This window comes from Cervus elaphus, chromosome 9, assembly GCF_910594005.1.
Source record: "Cervus elaphus chromosome 9, mCerEla1.1, whole genome shotgun sequence".
Taxonomy (NCBI): domain Eukaryota; kingdom Metazoa; phylum Chordata; class Mammalia; order Artiodactyla; family Cervidae; genus Cervus; species Cervus elaphus.
In genome coordinates, this window is record NC_057823.1 from 40,303,526 (window position 1) to 40,323,273 (window position 19,748).

The 19,748-nt window shown below is 38.0% G+C and overlaps 1 protein-coding gene across 7 annotated transcripts in view; it reads left to right on the forward strand.

Annotated features, from left to right (window-relative positions):
• The window catches only part of NSD1 (nuclear receptor binding SET domain protein 1), a 145,180-nt gene that overhangs the window by 98,129 nt on the left and 27,303 nt on the right, over positions 1-19,748 (forward strand). For all 7 annotated transcript variants that reach the window (XM_043912366.1, XM_043912370.1, XM_043912365.1 and 4 more), the window contains 5 exons: positions 1,439-1,557; positions 2,503-2,646; positions 5,231-5,354; positions 10,907-11,107; positions 12,731-12,910. In XM_043912366.1, the coding sequence (XP_043768301.1) occupies positions 1,439-1,557; positions 2,503-2,646; positions 5,231-5,354; positions 10,907-11,107; positions 12,731-12,910 (768 nt within the window). The remainder of the gene's footprint in view (positions 1-1,438; positions 1,558-2,502; positions 2,647-5,230; positions 5,355-10,906; positions 11,108-12,730; positions 12,911-19,748) is intronic.

The window sequence follows — 19,748 nt, forward strand, 5'->3', positions numbered from 1 at the left end:
ACTGCATCAGATACGGTCTATCAGCAAAAGGTATTAAGGGGAGGTTGTATTTTTTGTGGTCTTCAATGTACACTTCTGTAAATGTGATCTGTGATCATTAAGTTTGTCAGCAAGTAAATTTAGCAGTATATTAACTTATTTTAACCCTGTATGCAATTATAATATAGGGTGGTAAATTTGTTTGATTTAAAACAAAAAGTACTTTCAAAATGATATCAGCTCTTTCCATATACACTTGTACTTCAGCTTTTTGTAAAACCTAATGCCTGTACTTAATCCTTTGTAAGTTTCATCTAAGTGTTTTAATTTGTGAGAAATTTGGACCTTTATTCTGCCACCATACTGACTCTTCCTGTTTAGTCTTAGTCTGTCGGCTGCTTTGATGGCAGAGCTTCTCCATCTCGATCTGGCAGTTCAAGAAGAGAACCCTAAAGCGGTCTTCCAAAGTCCAACCTTCATGTTGATATCTAGTCTAAATATCCAGGAACATTTTACAAAATACCTCTTTAGAGTCCTCCTAATGTTTTTGTAACAGAAAGTTGAAATATATATAATATAAATTGAAGGAGAGTCTAGAACATTTTCTAAATACGTCAGACTAGGCATTTATTTTATTTTATACTGTTGGATGTTTTAAGGTTATAATGCCGCTGCATGAATATATCCTTTTGGCTGATAGATGTATTGGTTGGGAGAGGGAGGTGTTCTTCTCTCCTCCTGTAAGCCCCATCTTATGTATTTCAACTTTTTATCTTAATCCTTAAGTTAGAGAATGATATACTTTATTGTCTTTAATCTTGGAGGCCTGGTTTTAGTTACCTTTACCTGACTACTAAATGCATTTCCTCCCTATCTGAAAGATATCTGAAAGTCCTTTCTGGAACTAGAAAGTCTTTCATATCAATCATATAAAATGAAATTGCTTTTCTAATGTGTACATTTACTGTTTAATCTGTATGAAACAGAACATACATATACACCCATACGTACATACTTCCCTGGTAGCTCAGACGGTAAAGCGTCTGCCTACAATGTGGGAGACCCGGGTTTGATCCCTGGGTCGGGAAGATCCTCTGGAGAAGGAAATGGCAACCTACTCCAGTACTCCTGCGTGGAAAATCTAATGATCAGGGAACCTGGTAGGCTACAGTCCATGGGGTCGCAAAGAGTCAGACACGACTAAGCGACTTCACTTCATATATACAAACATATATATGTCTGTGTACAGCCACTTCCCCAACTACATATATTCTAATGGGTAAGTTTTTTTCTTTTTCTCTGCCTCTGTTTTCCTCATCTACAAAGTCAGAGAATTAAAATTAAGTTTGGTTTTCACTCTTGACATTCCATAATTCTAGGAGGTACCTTTAGTCGAGGTTAGAAGTTCTTAGACATGTACATGATCAGCCTTCAGGTAACACCTGTTGTCCTGTCCTAGGCACCACCAAGCTGTTTGATAAACCAAGGAAGCGAAAACGACAGAGGCATGCTACAGCCAAGGTGCATTGTAAAAAAGTGAAAAATGACATCTCATCAAAAGAAACTCCAAACTCTGAGGTATTACTCAGTTCTTCATCTTTTGACCTTCCATAGTGAAGCTTCTTTTCACAGTAGAGTCCATACCCCTCTTTCCCTTGAGTTTACCTGAAAATAGTATTCTATTGAAACTGCTAGTAGTGATAAGGAATACTGGAGAAAAGGAGAACCCGATTCTAGTAGAAGTCAGTCAAAACACATATGGTACCTGTGGGCATGACCTTTTTAAAAGATCACACCTCATGCTCTAGATGTCAGATGAAATACATAACTTGTTTCATCATGAAGTAAAATTGTTCTAAAACCAGAGACCACCAATACCAAGAAAATACATTATCCAAATGAACTTGGATATTGCCCTTTAAACGTTGAGACTGCTACAATTAAGGAAAAAACTCATTTGCTTATTTATTGAAACCACCAACTGCTTAATTTAGAGTAATGTTTGTAAATGGTGACTTTTAGGAAACAGAGGTTTAAATCCATTTCCTTGCAGAGCATCACTGGAGTCATTGATGCTATCCCTCACTTTGCAATTCAGGTTAAGAGAGAATTAGCATAAGTCAGGTCAGCATCACACATTATGGTGCAGAGCATTTCTTTCCAGGACAATATGAATAGAATGCCCAAGGTGGGCATTATTTAGGAAATATTGATCTTGGAAGGACAAATAAGTAATCAAATAAACTTAAGAATGTTTTCTCTCCCTTAGTGAAACCTTAAAATGGAACAGCTCAAAAAGTTCCAGTGGAACAGCCTCAGAGCAGTTAGTGGCAGGGCATGAGGCGCCCACTACCCGCCCAATCACAGCAGGGTTAGAACTAACATTGCATGCAGTCCGCCCGCGTGATTGGCTGAACATCTGTAAGTGCTTAATGGATAGACAAATAGCAGCCCAGAGGGAGGGGGTCAGATGGCGGAGACATCAATAATACAGATGTGGGATGTTATTTTTTTCTCTGCAAGGGAGAACTGATGACACACAGGACAGCTGCAAGCCCCAAGGAGACTATTGAGGAGGGTGTAGAAAACGACCATGGAATGCCTACATCTAAAAAACTGCAGGGGGAACGAGGAGGTGGAGCTGCACTCAAGGAGAATGTCTGTCAGGTAGAGAATGTTTGCCGACTTGCATTTGATTGCATGCTTATCTTTTAAGAGAAATCGTCGTCTCCCATCTCTTGATGACTTAGTCATGGTTAGAATAAAAATTTTCTGCGATGATTCCAGTGGAATCACTTATCTTCTTTAAGGCTTTAACTCTGCTCTTTCCCCACAGAAAGAGAAGTGAAATAGTGTTGTCCCTGGGTAGATAACCTAAAGTTAGATGTGAGATAGCAGAGGTGAATCTGTGGTTGTGCAGCCAGGGGTAATTTTGCTGCACCTCTCATGGTGTGAGAATCTTTGCGTTTCTAAGGAATTTTTCAAGGAGAATTTTCTCTTCGAGATTTTCTTGGTCTGTTTTGTTTGCTTAACTGGTTATTAATACTTCAGCGAACCTACCATTTGTATTTTTCTATCTATTTAATAAACATACACTTTTTTTGTTACATGTTCAGTGTTTTTACATTCACTTTTTGAATACTGCATCATTTAGGTATCATAACAATCTCATAAGATTTTATTATCGTCATTTTTGTTGTTCAGTTGCCACATCATCTCCAACTATTTCCAACCCCATGAACTGTAGCACACAGGCTGCAGTATCCTTCACTGTCTTCCAGAGTTTGCTCAAATTCATGTCCATTTAGTCAGTGATGCCATCCAACCATCTCATCCTCTGCCACCCTCTTCTCTTTTTGCCTTCATTCTTTCCCAGCATCAGGGTCTTTTCCAGTGAGTCAGCTCTTCATATCAAATGGTCACAGTTTTGGAGCTTCAGCATCAGTACTTCCAGTGAATATTCAGGATAGATTTTTTTGTAGGATTGAGTCCTTGCAGTCCAAGGGACTCTCAAGAGTCTTCTCCGGCACCATAATTCAAAAGCATCAATTCTTCAGCGCTCAGCCTTCTTTATGGTCCAGCTTTCACATCCATACATGACTACTGGAAAGATCATAGCTGGACCTTTGTTGGCAAAGTGATGTCTTTGCTTTTTAATACACTGTATAAGGAAATTGAGGCACCGGGTGTTAAATAGCTTTGCTTGTAGTCACTTTGTGAAGCCAGTGACTGGGTTTTGAGCCTTAACTGCTGTGTTGTCTTGCTTTTCTGTGAAATGTGATGCCATTTTAATGTCAAATGCCTTTATCTTACTTGGGAATAGAGTTAATTAAGTGGATGTTTTGGTTATATTCTCTTTTCACAGTCTTAATTTACCCTTGTAAATGCATTAAAACTTACATATAGAAAGTTGAAAACATTAGTGTCTTTTTTTCTAATTGAAACTTCTAAAAAATAAAATTACTCAGGTATAAAATATTATTATTATGGCCACTGTAATGTGAACTCAGTTTGTCTCGTGTTGATTATATTCAGTCCTGCTCCTGGTGTTAGTCCTCAGAGACGTAAGCCCGCCAAGACTGTCACGTGATGTAAGGTGTCACAGCCCTGTGGTCCTGGTTTGCTTGGGTCAGGCTTTGTTTCAGTCTGTTGTGCTTGTGTAATTTATGTATTAACAGCGCCTTCTCTCATGTTCTGGTGTCCCAACTGGAAAGATGAATTACATGGTCATCCCAATTGAGGGGTTAGTCTGTAATATCTGATTAATTTGAAAAATTTATTCTTCAGTACATAGTATACTTGAAGTTTTCCTGTTTGAGTGATGAAGGTGGATTTGTATGAATAATAGATGCTGGGAGGGCCAAACGTGATACGGCTCAGGATCTATTGTGGCCCCCCTCTTAATTCCTGGCTGCCTCTGGCCCTTTATTCCCAAAGCTTTTCTCCTTGGTTGCTTATTTAAACTTTCATGTTAGGTGGCCAAGACCTGTTCTGTTTCTTTAGGTTCTTGAAAATATTAGACTTGCCTAGCCATCTTTCCCCTTTTCTTGTCTTACAAAATAAGTTTAAGACTTTTTTCATTTTTAGCATTTTTCTGCTGATATTACTATAGGGAAACAAGTGGAAAATCACTATGGGGGAAAATATTTAGAGAGGTGTAATTACCTAACTTCAACCTTCTGCTGGCACAGCTCTCATTATAATGACACACCTTTGTAATTAGAATAAAATCTGAAACTCTGCAATAATCTATAAGGCCACACAGCCAGGCTATTGTTTGTCTTTTTCTGATTTCTACCGCTTCTAACTTTTGTTTGCTTTTGTCCAGTGATGTTGACTTTGTGATTCATAAGCATGCACTGGTTTTTCCTATCTGTGGGCTTTCTGTACTTACTGCCATCGTGGTCCCTTCATATCACATGGCTGACTTGTCATTCAGAGCCCAGTCTAAGAGGCCATTTGTAACCACCCAATCCAAATTTGCTATTTGAATTCTACCCAGATACTTATTTTCTGATATTTCTGTTTATTCATATACTTGTATCTTCGTATCCTTAGAATGTCAGAATGATAGCAGCCAGGATCTTGTTGTTCCTGGCATAAAGGAGGTAATTAAATACTAGCTGAATGAATGGTGGTATTTTTTGTTTCTGCCAGAGTTGCTCCTTACTTTTTGCTTTAATGAAGACTTTCTGCTTGGGATTTTTAAAACCTTTCTCTATAGACAGATCTGTTTTCTTTTTCCTAACAGAACTGTGAGAAACTGGGTGAGCTGCTATTATGTGAGGCTCAGTGCTGTGGGGCTTTCCACTTGGAGTGCCTTGGATTAACTGAAATGCCCAGAGGAAAGTTTATCTGCAATGAATGTCGCACAGGTAAAGTAGATAGGTTTTCTTCCAAGGAAGTTTTGGGCTTTAAGTTTTTTGGAAAAAAATTGTTTATTAGAGACATTTTTTTGTGGTAATACTTAACTAATTCCTACAGACACAGAGATAGGTGCTCTGTGGTCTTTGCCCTCAAAAGAACTCAAAGTGAATAATGAATGTATAGCATAATGTAATGCAAAAAGTGTTGTGAACATTAAAGTGCTGTGTGAATGAAGATGCACTAGTGCCAGAGAAGAAGGTATCTGAGTTTGGCTTTAAGGGAGAAATAGAAATTGGTCTGTGGAGGACAAGGATGGAAGTAAAGAAAGTATAAACTGTTTGGGGAACAGGTAACATAGTTCAGTATGTTTGGAGTTCTAGGTATTTTAGGGAGGAGGCGAGGCATAGGTAGTGATGAGGAGGACTTCTGGGTTACTGATGATATTTTATGTTTCTTGATCTGACTGTTAAGAAAAGTATTCACTTCATGATTATTTGTGAACTTAAACAATTTTATTAACGTATAATTAACAAAGTGCACAAATTGTTTAACAAAAAAATGAGAAAGCTGTTTTGTGAGAGTTACAAGATATAATAGATATTGGGTCAGTAAGTAGGAGTGGTCAGATGAGGCCTCACAGCTGTGCTAACGAGATTGCTCTTTTTTCAGCATTATGAGATGTTACAGTATGAAAATAGTAGTAAAATAGGGCTGACAATAAAGATCTTATAAGTCATTAAAACTGTAGGTGTGCATGATGTTGTGCAAATAGAAAGCATCTGTAGTAGAAGAGGGCTAATAATAGTACCTGGGGATACCCACTTAAATGTGGCTACTGGAGGGTAAGGAGGAACTAGTCAAAAAAGAATATCCGTAGAGAGGCAGGCATGTCAGATAGACCAAGGAGGTTCTGCAGTGAAAAGGAGATCTGTTTTTGGAAGTAAGAGAGAGTGCCTTACTGAACCAGACTGAAAGATGAATGGGTAGCAGTGTACACTATGTATTACAGAAACTTAACTTCATTGGGAAAAAGAGCTGAAGGCAGGATGTTTTATGGTCGGGAGGAAGAACATCTTTAATAGAATGAAGGTTGAGAATTGTGTAGGGAAATAAATTTCCATAACAGGAGGGGAAATTATTGATGGAGTACAGTCACAGAGACAGGAGAGGATAGTCTTGAAGAGATGAAAAGATTAAAGAGGAATGTACCACGTACATTGTAATTAGGAAGACAAACATTTTCCTTGACTTGGTGAGAGTGGTGGGGAAGGTTTTGTAACTTTGTAACTTGAAGGAAAGAGTGTAGACTTACACTAGCCCCTGTGGAAAATAAGAGACAGAATTAACTGGTGTCTGTAAGTAGATGGCTGTGTCAGATTGAGTTGTTTCATCTTTCTGCCACCACTTTCAGCAGTATAGGAACAAAAGTTGGAAGACAAGATAGTCGTGGGGTAATTTTGCCTTCTGCATAGTTGGGCTTTTGATCAGTTTGTGCCATACGGTGCCATCTAGCCCTGTAAATGAAATTTAGAAACAAATTTTAGGTGTGTGCATATCTCTGTTATCCTTATCTTCCTTATCTTCTTAGAAAGCTCTTTTTTTATTTTATTTTGTTTTAACTTTCCGTTTTACATTGGAGTGTGGTTGACTAACAGTGTTGTGTTCGCTTCAGGTGTACAGCAGAGTGATCCACTTTTATCTATTTTTTAAAATTCTTTTCCCATTTAGGTTGCTACGTAATGCTGAGCAGAGTTCCCTGTACTATACAGTAGGTCCTCGTTGGTTATGTATTTCAGATATTGCACTCTATACATGTCTATCTCAGACTCTTAATTATCTCTACCCCACTGGTAACCATGTTTTTTTCTCACGTCTATGAGTCTGTTTTGTAAATAAATTCACTTGTATTTTTTTTTAAGATTCTGTGTATAAACACTATCATACTGTATCTGTTTGTCTCTATCTGACTTAGTTTACTCAGTATGACGATCTCTAGGTCCATCCATGTTGCTGCAAATGGCAGTGTTTCATTCTTTTTTAATAGTTGAGTAATATTCCATTTTATATAGGTACCACATCTTCTTTATCTGTTTTTCTATAGATAGATATTTAGGTTGATTCCATATCGTAAACGGTGCTGCAGTGAACACTGGGGTTCATGTATCCTTTTGAACCTTGTTTTTCTCTGGATAATGCCCAGGAATGGTATTGCAGGATCATATGCTAGCTAAAAATCATTTTTATTGAAGTTCAGTTTGCCTACTATAAAATGTGCTTCTTTTAAATACATGTTCTGATAGGTTTGATAAAATGTATACACCCATGCAACCATGACCACAGTGAAGATTTAGAACATTACCATGATGCCAGAAAGTGTCTTTGTGATCAGATCCAGTCAGTCTTTTTGCACCTCTTCACCCCCATCATCAATTTCAGGTTAAACAGTGATCTGCTTTCTGTTCATAGCACATTAGATTTACCTTTTTTAGAGTCTGTGTCCAGCTCAGCATAATGAGACTCATGTGTATTGATGTATGTATTGGTAATTCATTTTCTTAAAATAATATTATTGAGATTTAATTGGTGTATAGTAAACTACACAAAGTATACAGTTTGATAAGTTTTTCGTGTGTGTGTGTGTGTACACACACCTTTGAAACTATCCCTCTGGGTAGTTATCTTGAGGGTCAACAACATTGTTGTAGGTATTGAGAATTCATTCCTTTTTATTGCCAGTGGTATCCCATTGTTTGGATATAGCAGTTTGTTTATCCACTCATCTATTGATACACCTTTGGCTAGTTCTCAGGTCGGGCTATTCTAAACAAGCACTGTGTGTCCTTTGTGTGAATGCATTTGGTTGTATATTTAAGAGCAGAGTGGCGGTTTATGTGGGCAGCTTTACTTTTTAAGAAACATTCAGTCGCACCATTTTGCGTTCACATCAGAAATGTGTGAGAGTTTTAATTCTGCCACATCTTTGTCAACACTTGGTAGTGTCATCTTCTTAATTTAGCCATTTGACAGATGAGTAGTGGTATTTCATTGTGGTTTTAATGTGCATTTCAGTAATGATGGATGATATTGCACATCTTTTTATGTGCTTAGTTTTCTGTCTTGAGGAAGAAAGAGTGCTCAAAGCTTTTTTTAAATTGGGTTTGGTTTTTTTTTTTAATGTTGAAGTTCGTTTATCAAATTTTTGTTTTAATTGACTTATTGATTAACTCTTTTCTTTTTTTGGTTAAGAAATCTTGCTAAACAGTGTCGAAAAGATTTTGTTCTGAAATTTTTATAATTTTAGATTTCACATTTAGGTCTGTAGTCTATGTTGAATTAAGTTTTTTATGTACTATGTGAGGTAAGAGAGATGTGTTATTTATTTATTTATTTATTTATTATTGGCTGCACTGGATCTTCATTGCTGCGTGTAGGCTTTCTCTGGTTGCTGCGAATGGGCGTCTGGGTGTGGTGCATGGGCTTCTCCTTGGTTCCTCTTATTATAAGAGGATTCCATGATTCCTCTTACTGTAGAGCTCGGACTCTAGGGCTTGTGGGCTTCAGCAGTTGTAGCTCTCCAGCTCTAGAGCATGGGCTTAGTTGGGCTGCATTATGTGGAATCTTATGGACCAGGGATCAAATCCATGTCTCTTTCATTGGCAGGCAGATTCTTAACCGGTGGACCATAGGGAAATCCAAGGTTATTATTTTTGAATGCAGAAAATTTTACCCTAGTTTTAGTAGAGGTGAATAGAGTAAGCATAAAGGAGTCATTTCTTATTTGGCTCACCCTGTTTTCCTGTAGTAGAATGAACACACCATAACAGGTTACTCCACTTCAGTACTGGCTGCCAGTTATTCAACGTCAGGCAAGTAGATAGCTTCTTTTCAATGGTACTGTTGTACCATTCCCCTCACCCGATTTTTTTTTTCCACAAGAGAAGTATATGTTTTATTTAGTCCAGTATATTAAAAATGTATCCACATATAATTAACACATTATTGACTGGGGAATTTTTGCAGAAGTTAATGCCCATGGTGTTACATTGTCTCCAGTCAATAATGACTCATACAATAATGTCTCCATACAAAAATGACTGAAATTTTTTCCATTCTTTTTTACTTGCCAGGTCTTCAAGCTGCAGTGTGTATTGACACTGACTACACACCTCAGTTTGGACTAGGCCCATTTTAAGTGTTCAGTATCCACCTGTACTTCCTCTGTTGCACCTGTGCTAAATCAGACCTTCCCTGTCACCCCTACATGACGAACGTTATAGCTGGAGCCAAATAACTGCACATATTTGAGGGGCCCCTCACCCACTTTTTTAGTATTCTTTATTTCTTGGAACAGTGATAATTTGTCTGCTAAGTTTTCCATATTCTAAATTTGGTTGCTATATCCTTAATGTATCCTTTTAACTTGTTCATCTATCCTCCATATTTCCCAGAAACTTGTAGTTAGATCTGGAGGCTGGGTTAGGTCAGGTCAGCTTTCTTTTGGCAAGAGTACTTTGTGGGGAATGTATACTTCCTATCACATCACATCAGCAAGCATGTGTTAAAATTTCTACTTAATAGTAACACTAAGATTGTTCAGTGGGTTCATGTTGTCATCCTGACCAGTCTTATAATGTTCTTTACTGTGATATTGTGATTTTAAATAAATACATATTTGGTCTTTGTCCAGTTTCTGGTACAGAACTCCTGAAACGCTTGAAATTTCCTAAATGATGAGAACTATAAAGGTGTTGGTCCTTTTTTTTTTTTTATGTTAATGAGATGACTTTTGGATCTACCTAAAGGATGGAAGCTGTTTGCCAGGAGAACCAATCATATGATTAAAGGGATTCATCTCCCCCTGACCTTTTTGGAGGGGAGAGTGCTAGAGGTTGGATTAGTCCTCAGTTGCCTGTGATCTAATCAATTGTGCCTAAGTAATGTGGCCTCCATTGAACCTCAAAAGGATGGGATTTGGAGAGCTTCTGGGTTGGTGAACACATAGAGATTAGGGGAATGTGACATGTAGAGAGAACCTGGAAGCTCTGAGCCCTTTCCCCATACCTTATTCTGTGTATTTCTTTTGTCTAGCTGTTCCTGAATTATATCCTTTTTTAGTAAACTGATGATCTAGTAAGTAAAATGACTCTCTGAGTTCTATGAGCCACTAGAGCAAGGTAATCGAACCCAGCCTTTGATGTATATAGCCAATTGGTCAGAAGTACAGATGACAACCTTGTCTTAAAACTGGTGTCTGAAAGAGTGGATGTGGAGGACAGCCTTATAGGACTGAACCCTTACTTAACCTGTGGAATCTGATATTACCTCCAAGTTGATAGTGTCAAAATGGAGTTGAACTGTAGGATACCAGCTGGTGTTGCTTTGTGGTGTGAGCAACCTCCCACCCCCACCCCATGCTGGAATTTGTGGTGTGGAAACCTTCCATCCCCACCCCATGCTGGAATTTCACGCATAATTGTGTACTCACTAACTCTCCACCTAATGGGTTACCACTGAGTGAATCCTCGTGTTTTATATTAATTTGTTTTTTTCTGTTTCCCAGGAATACATACCTGTTTTGTATGCAAGCAGAGTGGGGAAGATGTGAAAAGGTGCCTTCTGCCCTTATGTGGAAAGTTTTACCATGAAGAGTGCGTGCAGAAGTACCCACCCACCGTGATGCAGAATAAGGGCTTCCGGTGTTCCCTCCACATATGTACTACCTGCCACGCCGCCAATCCAGCCAGTGTTTCTGCGTCTAAAGGTATGTGTTTCTTGTGTGGGCCCATCAAATTACAGAACCTCAGCTTCATTGGCAGTGGATGTTTCCAGATGGAATCTATTTCTGTTATTTGTCTTCATGGCGTCTAGCTTTTGTCAGCGTACCAGCATTTACCGTGAGAGGTCAGAGAGTAATAGACACGTCTAGCAGCCACCACATTTTTACATGTGCTTTATGGAGCCCTGGCATTATGTAGTAGCTTTAAAATATTTATATATTTATGGCTGTGCTGAGTCTTCGTTGGCTTTGCACAGGTATCTCTAGTTGTGGCAGGCAGGGTCTGCTGTTCATTTCAGGGCACAGGCTTTCATTGCGGTGGTTTCTCGTTGCCAAGCACAGGCTCTAGGAGCATGGATGTCAGTAGTTGTGGCACACAGGCTCAGCGGTTGCAGCTCATATCCTCCAGAGTGCGGCTTCAGTAGCTGTGGAATGTGGGCTTGGTTGTTCCCTGGCATTTAGAATCTTCTCAGAACTAGGGATCAAATCTTTCCCTCGCATTGGCAGGTGAATTTTTATCCACTACGCCACCAGGGAAGCCCAATAAATATTTGGAACTCAAGTGACATTTAGTTTGCAAAGGTGTTCTGCTGGACATCTTACTTACATTTTTTGACTGCACCATGCAGCTTGTGGGATCTTAGTTTCCCGACCAGGGATTGAATGTGTGCCCTGGGTAGTGAACATGCAGTGTCCTAACCACTGGACTGGTAGGGAATTCCCTCTGCTGGATATCCTCCTCCATTAGAACAAAATGTATTCTTCTCCTGTGGGCCCTGTATCTGTGGCTACCAGATGTGATATCATTCAGACATGATATAGGGCAGAATTTGTTTTGTGTTGATTGGTTTTATTTTTGAAAATGGAAATTCCTATCCTGAAAATATTTTCGTCTGTCATAGTTAGGCTAAGAGCTGAGCTTTCCAAACTGTATGTGGGCACAGGTAAACTCAAGTTTCTAAATTCTTTCTGTTTAGTAATAGTGGGTGTCTTACTGATTTCACTGAAAGCCAAATATTGTGTCTCTACTATTAAATCCTTATTTGCCCAAAGAGCCTCCCTTCTCCCAATGGGGACTGAGCAGGAAAAATGCAGCAGTGTTGACTTTTCTTTTAAGCAGAGTGGCAGTACCTTCTGTAAGAACATATATCTCAAGTGGGTTTGAGGTAGAGAGGTTCATTCATCTAGAAGAATCACAGAGTAAAAGTCAACAAAAGCAGCCATTAATGTTTCTTCCATCCGGTCTTTTAGTCTGATCATATACACACATACCACCACCATTTAGTCTGCAGTGGATTCCAGTTTCCAAAGAGTCAGGACAGTGGTTTGAGTAGGGCTTATCCTTGCTGAGGCAGGCTTGCTTACTGTTGTGGTGTCTTTGACTCCTTCAGGCTGTTTATTGTGTGGTTCCCATCTGAGCTTTTTCAGAGAGATTTGGGTGTTTATGATCTCTTGACCTAGTAATGCTTCCATTTATTTGTGTCATTTTCCTGGTGCTTGCAAATAGACTTGAATAACATTGCTTTTATACTTATGTTCACATTGTTTTTATACTTAATCTCTTTTTCTTTTGTCCCTCCCTGGTTTTTCTGCTTCTTGTATTTTTAGGTCGACTGATGCGCTGTGTCCGCTGCCCAGTGGCATACCATGCCAATGACTTTTGCCTGGCTGCTGGGTCAAAGATCCTTGCATCCAATAGCATCATCTGCCCTAATCACTTTACCCCCAGGCGTGGCTGCCGAAATCATGAGCATGTTAACGTTAGCTGGTGTTTTGTATGCTCCGAAGGTAAGACATAACTTGTTGATGTATGGATAGTGTAAAGAGAGATTAATTTAGCAGTGTTAACTTGCAACCAATACATAGTTTTCTTCACATTGCCACTAGAAAATATGTTGGGAAGTGATGTCCTGAATTACTGATAACAGTACAGTGGTTTTGTTCCCCACTAGGGAGAGGTTTTATTTTTGTTATTTTGATTAATGATTTAATTGTAACAAAATGATAAACAGTTGAAACAATTAAAAAGATTAAGAGAAAAGGAACAAAGTCATTCTTGGAAAATTTGAGAATGTGATCAAATGAATAAATTTAGGGGATATAATGTACAATATGGTGACTATAGTTAACAATACTATTTTTTTGAAAGTTGCTGGGAGATCAGATCTTAAATTCACACATACACACCCCTTAAAATTGTAACTGTTTGAAGTGTTTTTAGTTTTTGGCTGTGCTGGCTCTTTGTTGCTGCATGCTGTGCTCCCGCGTGGTGCACGGGCTTCTCGTTGCAGTGGCTCCTCTTGTTGTGGAGCCCAGGTTCAGTAGTTGCAGCGTGCGGACTCTAGAGCACACAGGTTTCAGTAGTTGTGGCACATGGGGCTTAGTTGGCCCGCGACATGTGGAATCTTCCTGAGCCAGGGGTCAAACTTGTGTCCCTGGTGCTGGCAAGTGGATTCTTAACCCCATCCCACCAGGGAAGTCCGTGAAGTATTGAATGTGTTATTGGGTATTATTGTGGTAATCTTTTCACAGTATATATAAATGTCAAGTACATATATGTTGTTCACTTAAAATGTACACAATATTATATGTTAATTATATCTCAGTAAAGGTAGAGGCAAGTAAAAAATAAACTGGAAGTAAAAAAATAAGATAAGAAATTTTAAAAATCCTAAATAGCCCCAAGTCCTATATCAGAAAAAAACATTGCTTAATATTATGTCATAATACTCCAGACAGAGGTGCATATAAGCAGGTAGAAGGGGCAGATGTTTGGATAGAAATAGCTCTAAAAGATGGTGTTATATAATTGTGTGTGGGTTTTTTAAAATCAATTTTATGTTTAAAAGGGAATAAATAAGGGGAAAGTAAAAGGAATTTATGAACATCTATTAAATATTTCCTCACTGTGACATATGTTAGTTTCTATAAAGTTTTCTATGAAGGAAAAATAAGTTTTATGTCTTTATCTGTATCTCCCCCACATCCCCTACTTAAAACATACTTACTTCTCCTAATTTAGAGCAGAATCAATGTTATCCTTCTTAAACACAGCCTGATTTTTGCTAGTTATGTTAAGTGGAATATTTAGTACTCCACCAGTCTGTTTACTGTGGTGCTTATAGTTCTGAATTCCTTATTTCAATTTTTCTCTTAGTTGGCCGAACTTCTGAGAAGCACCCAGGAGGCCTGCATTTCTCTGCTTGAGACTGTTCAGCTTTTGCCTGTGTTCTAGAAGCACACATTGGGTTACTATAAGATTGTTGGCCGCTTGTTCTTTTTCTAAAACTTTTATGGATATTACTTTACTGTCTTTAGTGTTGAGGGTAGTACCAACACCCTCTTATCTAGTTTTTTATTTCCTTTTCAAATTGACTAAAATTTGTTGGTTAGTAATTTGAGGGAAACAATTTTCTTGACTTTTCTGTTTCTTAAGATCTACTTGTGATAAAATTGCATGAAAATTTGACTGGTTGCGAACATTCTGAGGGACTAATTTAAGAGTCAGCATTTGTATTTGAATTAGCATCCCTTTTTAAAGATTTGGATATGCTAAAGAGTGCTAAAGCCAAAAAAAGTTTTATGACTGCTTTATGTGATTGAAAATGGTCTATCAAGACTTTGTTGTTGTTGCTCTTAAGATTTATGTAACATGACAAGGGTTTGCATCAGGACATCCTCAAACTATGGTGCTAATATAGAATAAATAAAACAATATTAAATGCAATCATTTGGGTAGAAATGGAATTTTTATGTAGTTATGGATATTTTACTGCACAAAGGATTGTGCTGGATTTGGTTTTAGACATGTTAGCTTTGTGATTGTCTTGTATAAAATTTTATGGTATCATACTTTATTTTTGGCCTTTTAATATCTGTTCCTTATAAAACTGGTGAACACTGCTGCCTGTTTATCATTATACCACTTATCTTTTTGATTAGAAGAAAATTAAAGATAATTTTGGTATGTAATAACATTTAAATACAGCATTGTATAATCCTGCTCTTAGAATGAAAATAAACATCTGAGAGGCTGAAATGCAGGCTCCAAAACTTTCCCTGTTTCATGAAAATGGGGAGATAAAACAGCCTTAGCACTAGACGGTTTTTAATTACGTAAGTGGTATGAGAGGTTTCAAAAGTAGTGTGGTTTCTGTGTGATGGCAGTCTTAAGTTGTGGCATAGTAATGAATACCCAAGAAGACTTGGTAGCTGTAGCAGTGGCTCTGAAAATGTGAGCCATGAATCCTTGGGGAGTGGAGAGGACCCAGAGACACGTTCAGAAGCCTTCATGACATCTTAGCTCTTTTCATAATAATTCCTAGATGATACTTGCCTTTTTTACTTTGTTGACATTTGCACTGGCGGTGTATAGCCAGTAGTGAGTAACACTCCCAGCACCTTAGCACAGATCGAGGTGGTGGTTCTAAACTGTACAAGTAAAAGCAGTAACTGTGTTCGGTGTCATTTACCCACTAGCAGTGAAAACATGAAGTTTCACATAACAGTATCATTGATTTTATTTATTTAGTTTTTAAAATTATTTATTTATTTATTTGGCTGCGCTGGGTCTTAGTTGCAGCATGCGGGCTCTTTAGTTGCTGCATGTAGGATCTAGTTCCCTGAACAGGGATCGAACCCAGGCCCCTTGCATTGGGACCACAGAGGCTTAACCACTGGACCACCAGGGAAGTCCCACAATGTCCTTGATTTTAAAAAGTAAGTAAAATTTATTAAATCTCAACTCTCACGTAGACGTGGTTTTAGGTATACATAACACAGTTCTGTTGCATACTGATCATGATCTTAAGTTAAAGCATTCGTGTAATTGAGTTGCAATCTGAACTAGCTGCCTTGTTCGTGTGGAACACCATTTTTAGTCTTAAAAATTACCAAGAAACTATGGCTTTTCATTCTTGGATATTTGTCAGATATTTTCTTGGAATGGATAAAAATGAACATGTCAAAAAATAAAAATGAGCATGTCAATTCAAGGGAAAACAACATGACTAAGTGTTGCCAATGATAAAATTTGAGTTCTTTAGTGGAAATTAGAATTTTGAAAAACCTATACCTACTGACTCTGAGCTTAACGACTTCCTAGTATTTACTGATGAGATCATGGTGACACTAATAAACGTGACATTTTAGTAGTATGTAATGAAACAGGTCAGTATATGGGAAGTCTGGGACTTCCCTGGTGGTCTGTTGGCCCCATGCTCTCAGTGCATGGGCCCCAAATTCAATCCCCGTTCAGGGAGCTAGGTCCCACATGCCATAACTTGAGAGTTCACATGCCACAGTGAAGATTGGAGATCCAGTGTGCCACAACTAAGACCTTGTGAAGCCAAATAAATAGAAATAAGTATTAAAAATATTTGGAAGATCTCCCAGACTCAGCAAACTAATATTTTCCACAGGAACAATGCATGATGTTAAAAACCAGGCATATGTAAAGGATCCATTCAAAGTACAAGACAGATCAATGAATTTTAATGTAATAGTACTGAAAGTTTATTAATATAGTTTCAGAGTTGACACCAACTAAGGTTTACCCTGTGAGGTTTTAGTGTATAGTATCAAAGAAGGAGAATTACAGTACTCCTTTTTCTAACTGTTCATCTGTGAGAGACCAGATTTTCTTCACGTACATCAGCCAGACCACATTTTGCAACAAATTCAAATAAAAAAAATATTTGCAAAGAAGTATGATGGCCATTGGTCAAAATCATCAAAAGGTCTGCAAATAATAAGTGCTGAAGAGGATGTGGAGAAAAGGGAACTCTTCTACACTATTGGTGGAAATGTAAATTGGTGTATGGAGAACAGTATAGAGCGTTTACTCAAGTCGTGTCCGACTGTTTGTTACCCCATGGTTTGTAACCCACCAGGCTCCTCTGTCCATGGAATTTTCCAGGCAAGAAGAATGGATTGCCATTTCTTTTTCCACGGGATCTTCCTGACCCAGTGATCAAACCCGGGTCTCCTAGCATTGCAGGCAGAGTCTTTACTTTCTGAGGCACGTTCCTTATGAAATGAAAAATAGAGTTAATCATATGATCCAGCAGTCCCACTCCTGGGCATATGTCCAAAAAAAAAGATGAAAACTCTAATTTTAAAAGACACGTGCACCCCAATATTCATAGCAGCACTATTCACAATCACTAACTTATCCATAAAAGTGTTACTTACATTAACATAATAGGTTCATTGTTACTTCTTAATGAATTAATACTATTTTTAGCCCATATCAACAAAAGTTCACTGGGAATCTCCTTATTTTTCAACATTATAACATGTTCCTGGACGGAAGATTTTTCTACCAAGGCCATGTAATTGGCAAACTGTTTTATTAAAAGGCCTGAGAACTTTTGATTCCATTGTCTAAGATTATCCTGCTGTTACAAGACAAGGAAAGAGTAGTCTTAAGTCATTTTTTTTTGTCCATGTGTCGGAGAAAACTGAAGGTGGTTATCAGTGTTAGGGTAATAATATGGTAAATCATAAATTAGAAAGTAATCTATTCCTAGAATTCAAGAATCTGTTTACACTTTATTTTCTCTTACCTTCTTCCACCGAATATCACCTTTTCATCTTTTGGTTTCTTAAAATGGTTCATGTGATTTTCCTTCTTTTCTTCCTCTCTTTCTCCTGTGTGTTTCCTTTACTCCCACCAGACAGACCCTCCTGCTTGTCTCCCGTTCATCACCCAGAGTAATCCTGTCAGTTTCTTTCTTCGTACTCTCCCTTAGCTCATCCCGTTATGTCCTTCCCAGCAAAACTGTTGTGCTTGCCACCCTTGGCCTTTCTTCACTGGTTACTCTCCAGTCCAGATTTTTTTTCCCATGCCTTCTTTGAAGCCCTAATTCAAATGCCTTATTGTATATATTTTCTAGTTATCATGAATGTCAGGTAAGTAAAAGGAGGATTTTTTTTTTGTCTTTTTCTTACAAAGGCCATGTAATTGGCACATTGTTATTAAATTTTGACTCAGCAGGTAAATAAGCAGAGAGAGGAATGTTATAGAGGGTATTCCATTATTGGGGTGGTTAAATTCATGTGACTACTATGTCCTGTACTAAGACTGTTTATCCCATCTACAAAATGCACAAGGATAGCCAAATATGACTCTTGAGAGCATAGAGTACAGGCTATATGTGTTAAGTAACATGTTCTTGAAACTTGTTTTGTAGCAACAGAACCTCTTATGAAATGAAACCTTATTCTGAATCTGAACTCCAATGTACAAAACAGGAAATTTTCTCTAGTTGAAGCCAGAGTTGGGTCTTAAGAGCACATTTCTGGCCACAACAAAACAAATGCCCCAAAGCTTGTTTTATGGAGAAAAGGAAAGACACAGTAGAATCATTTGAGGATGGTGTCACAAAATCAAGTTTTTCATAGGTTTTTGTGGGAGAAGAAGCACAGTTACACAGGAAGACGCACATATACGTCTTGCTTACGGCTTTGTCCTTCGTTATCTCTTCAGGATGAAACTTGGAGTTACATGCTTGAGTCTAGCGTGTTTGAACCTGCTAGTTTCTGGCATGAGATAAATAAGGCATTTATTGTATTACTTACACGTGAAACCTCTTTACCTGAAATTCTTTATTATCTGTAACTGTGATGTTTCAGATTCAGATATGTAAACTGAGTCACTTTGAGTAAAAATCTTTTAAGAAGTGAAAATTCATTCTCATTGCAATGTATATAATTAATCTGATATCTGAAAACTTGGCAGGAGAGGGGCGATCTTATATCTAACTGAAGTTCAGGCAAAAAATCACAGTAGTATGTGTGATTTCTGTCACCAGTAAAAATCAGATACTATTGTTGTAGAAACCTTGTGTCCAGTCATTACTACTGCTAGGTCTTATTTGTGTGTTTCAGAGGACTGTATATAATTCTAATGTCTTGTTCTAACATTCTGATCATTTTACTCTTATGTTCTCTTATGTATTAATTTTATGCATTTATAAAGGTTATCCTGCAAAGGGCCCTTAAAGGGTTGTGAGAGAACCCAACCAAAAATGATTAAAAAGTGATTTAAAAAAAGAGAAAGAACTGACCTTATAGAGACTACTAATGTGCCAGACACTATGAGGCGATTTATTTTCTTATTTAGTTTTCAGATAGGTGTGATTATTTAGTGTTCATTGCAGAAAATATCTTACCATTGAAGAAGTTAAAGCTCAACAAGGAAAGTGGATTCCCTAGACTGATATATCCTAGAGTTCAAATCTGACATCACTTAAAGCTTGTGCTCTTTGTACTCTGGTCATTGTGTATCATTGATATTTATTTATAATGTGTTGTCTTTTAATGAAGAGGAAGAAGTTGGGGGGGGGGGGCGGGTTGTTTATATACATGACTTTTAGGGATTTACTTCTGCCCTCATTGCCGTAACCTAACTTTGCCAGTAAAATCTCATGATTTGCTATGACTCTTAACAGATCCCCAGGGGTATTGTTCAAGTACATTGGAGAGGGAATACTCTTATATAAAAGTCTTTGTAACTAACTAACTAAATTACTAAGCCCTTGACTGCAAGATAATTGGTTAGGAACTGAGCAAAACCTATTTCAGCTGGGTCCTTGTATGCAGCCTTGTGATTCTGAGTGCCAGA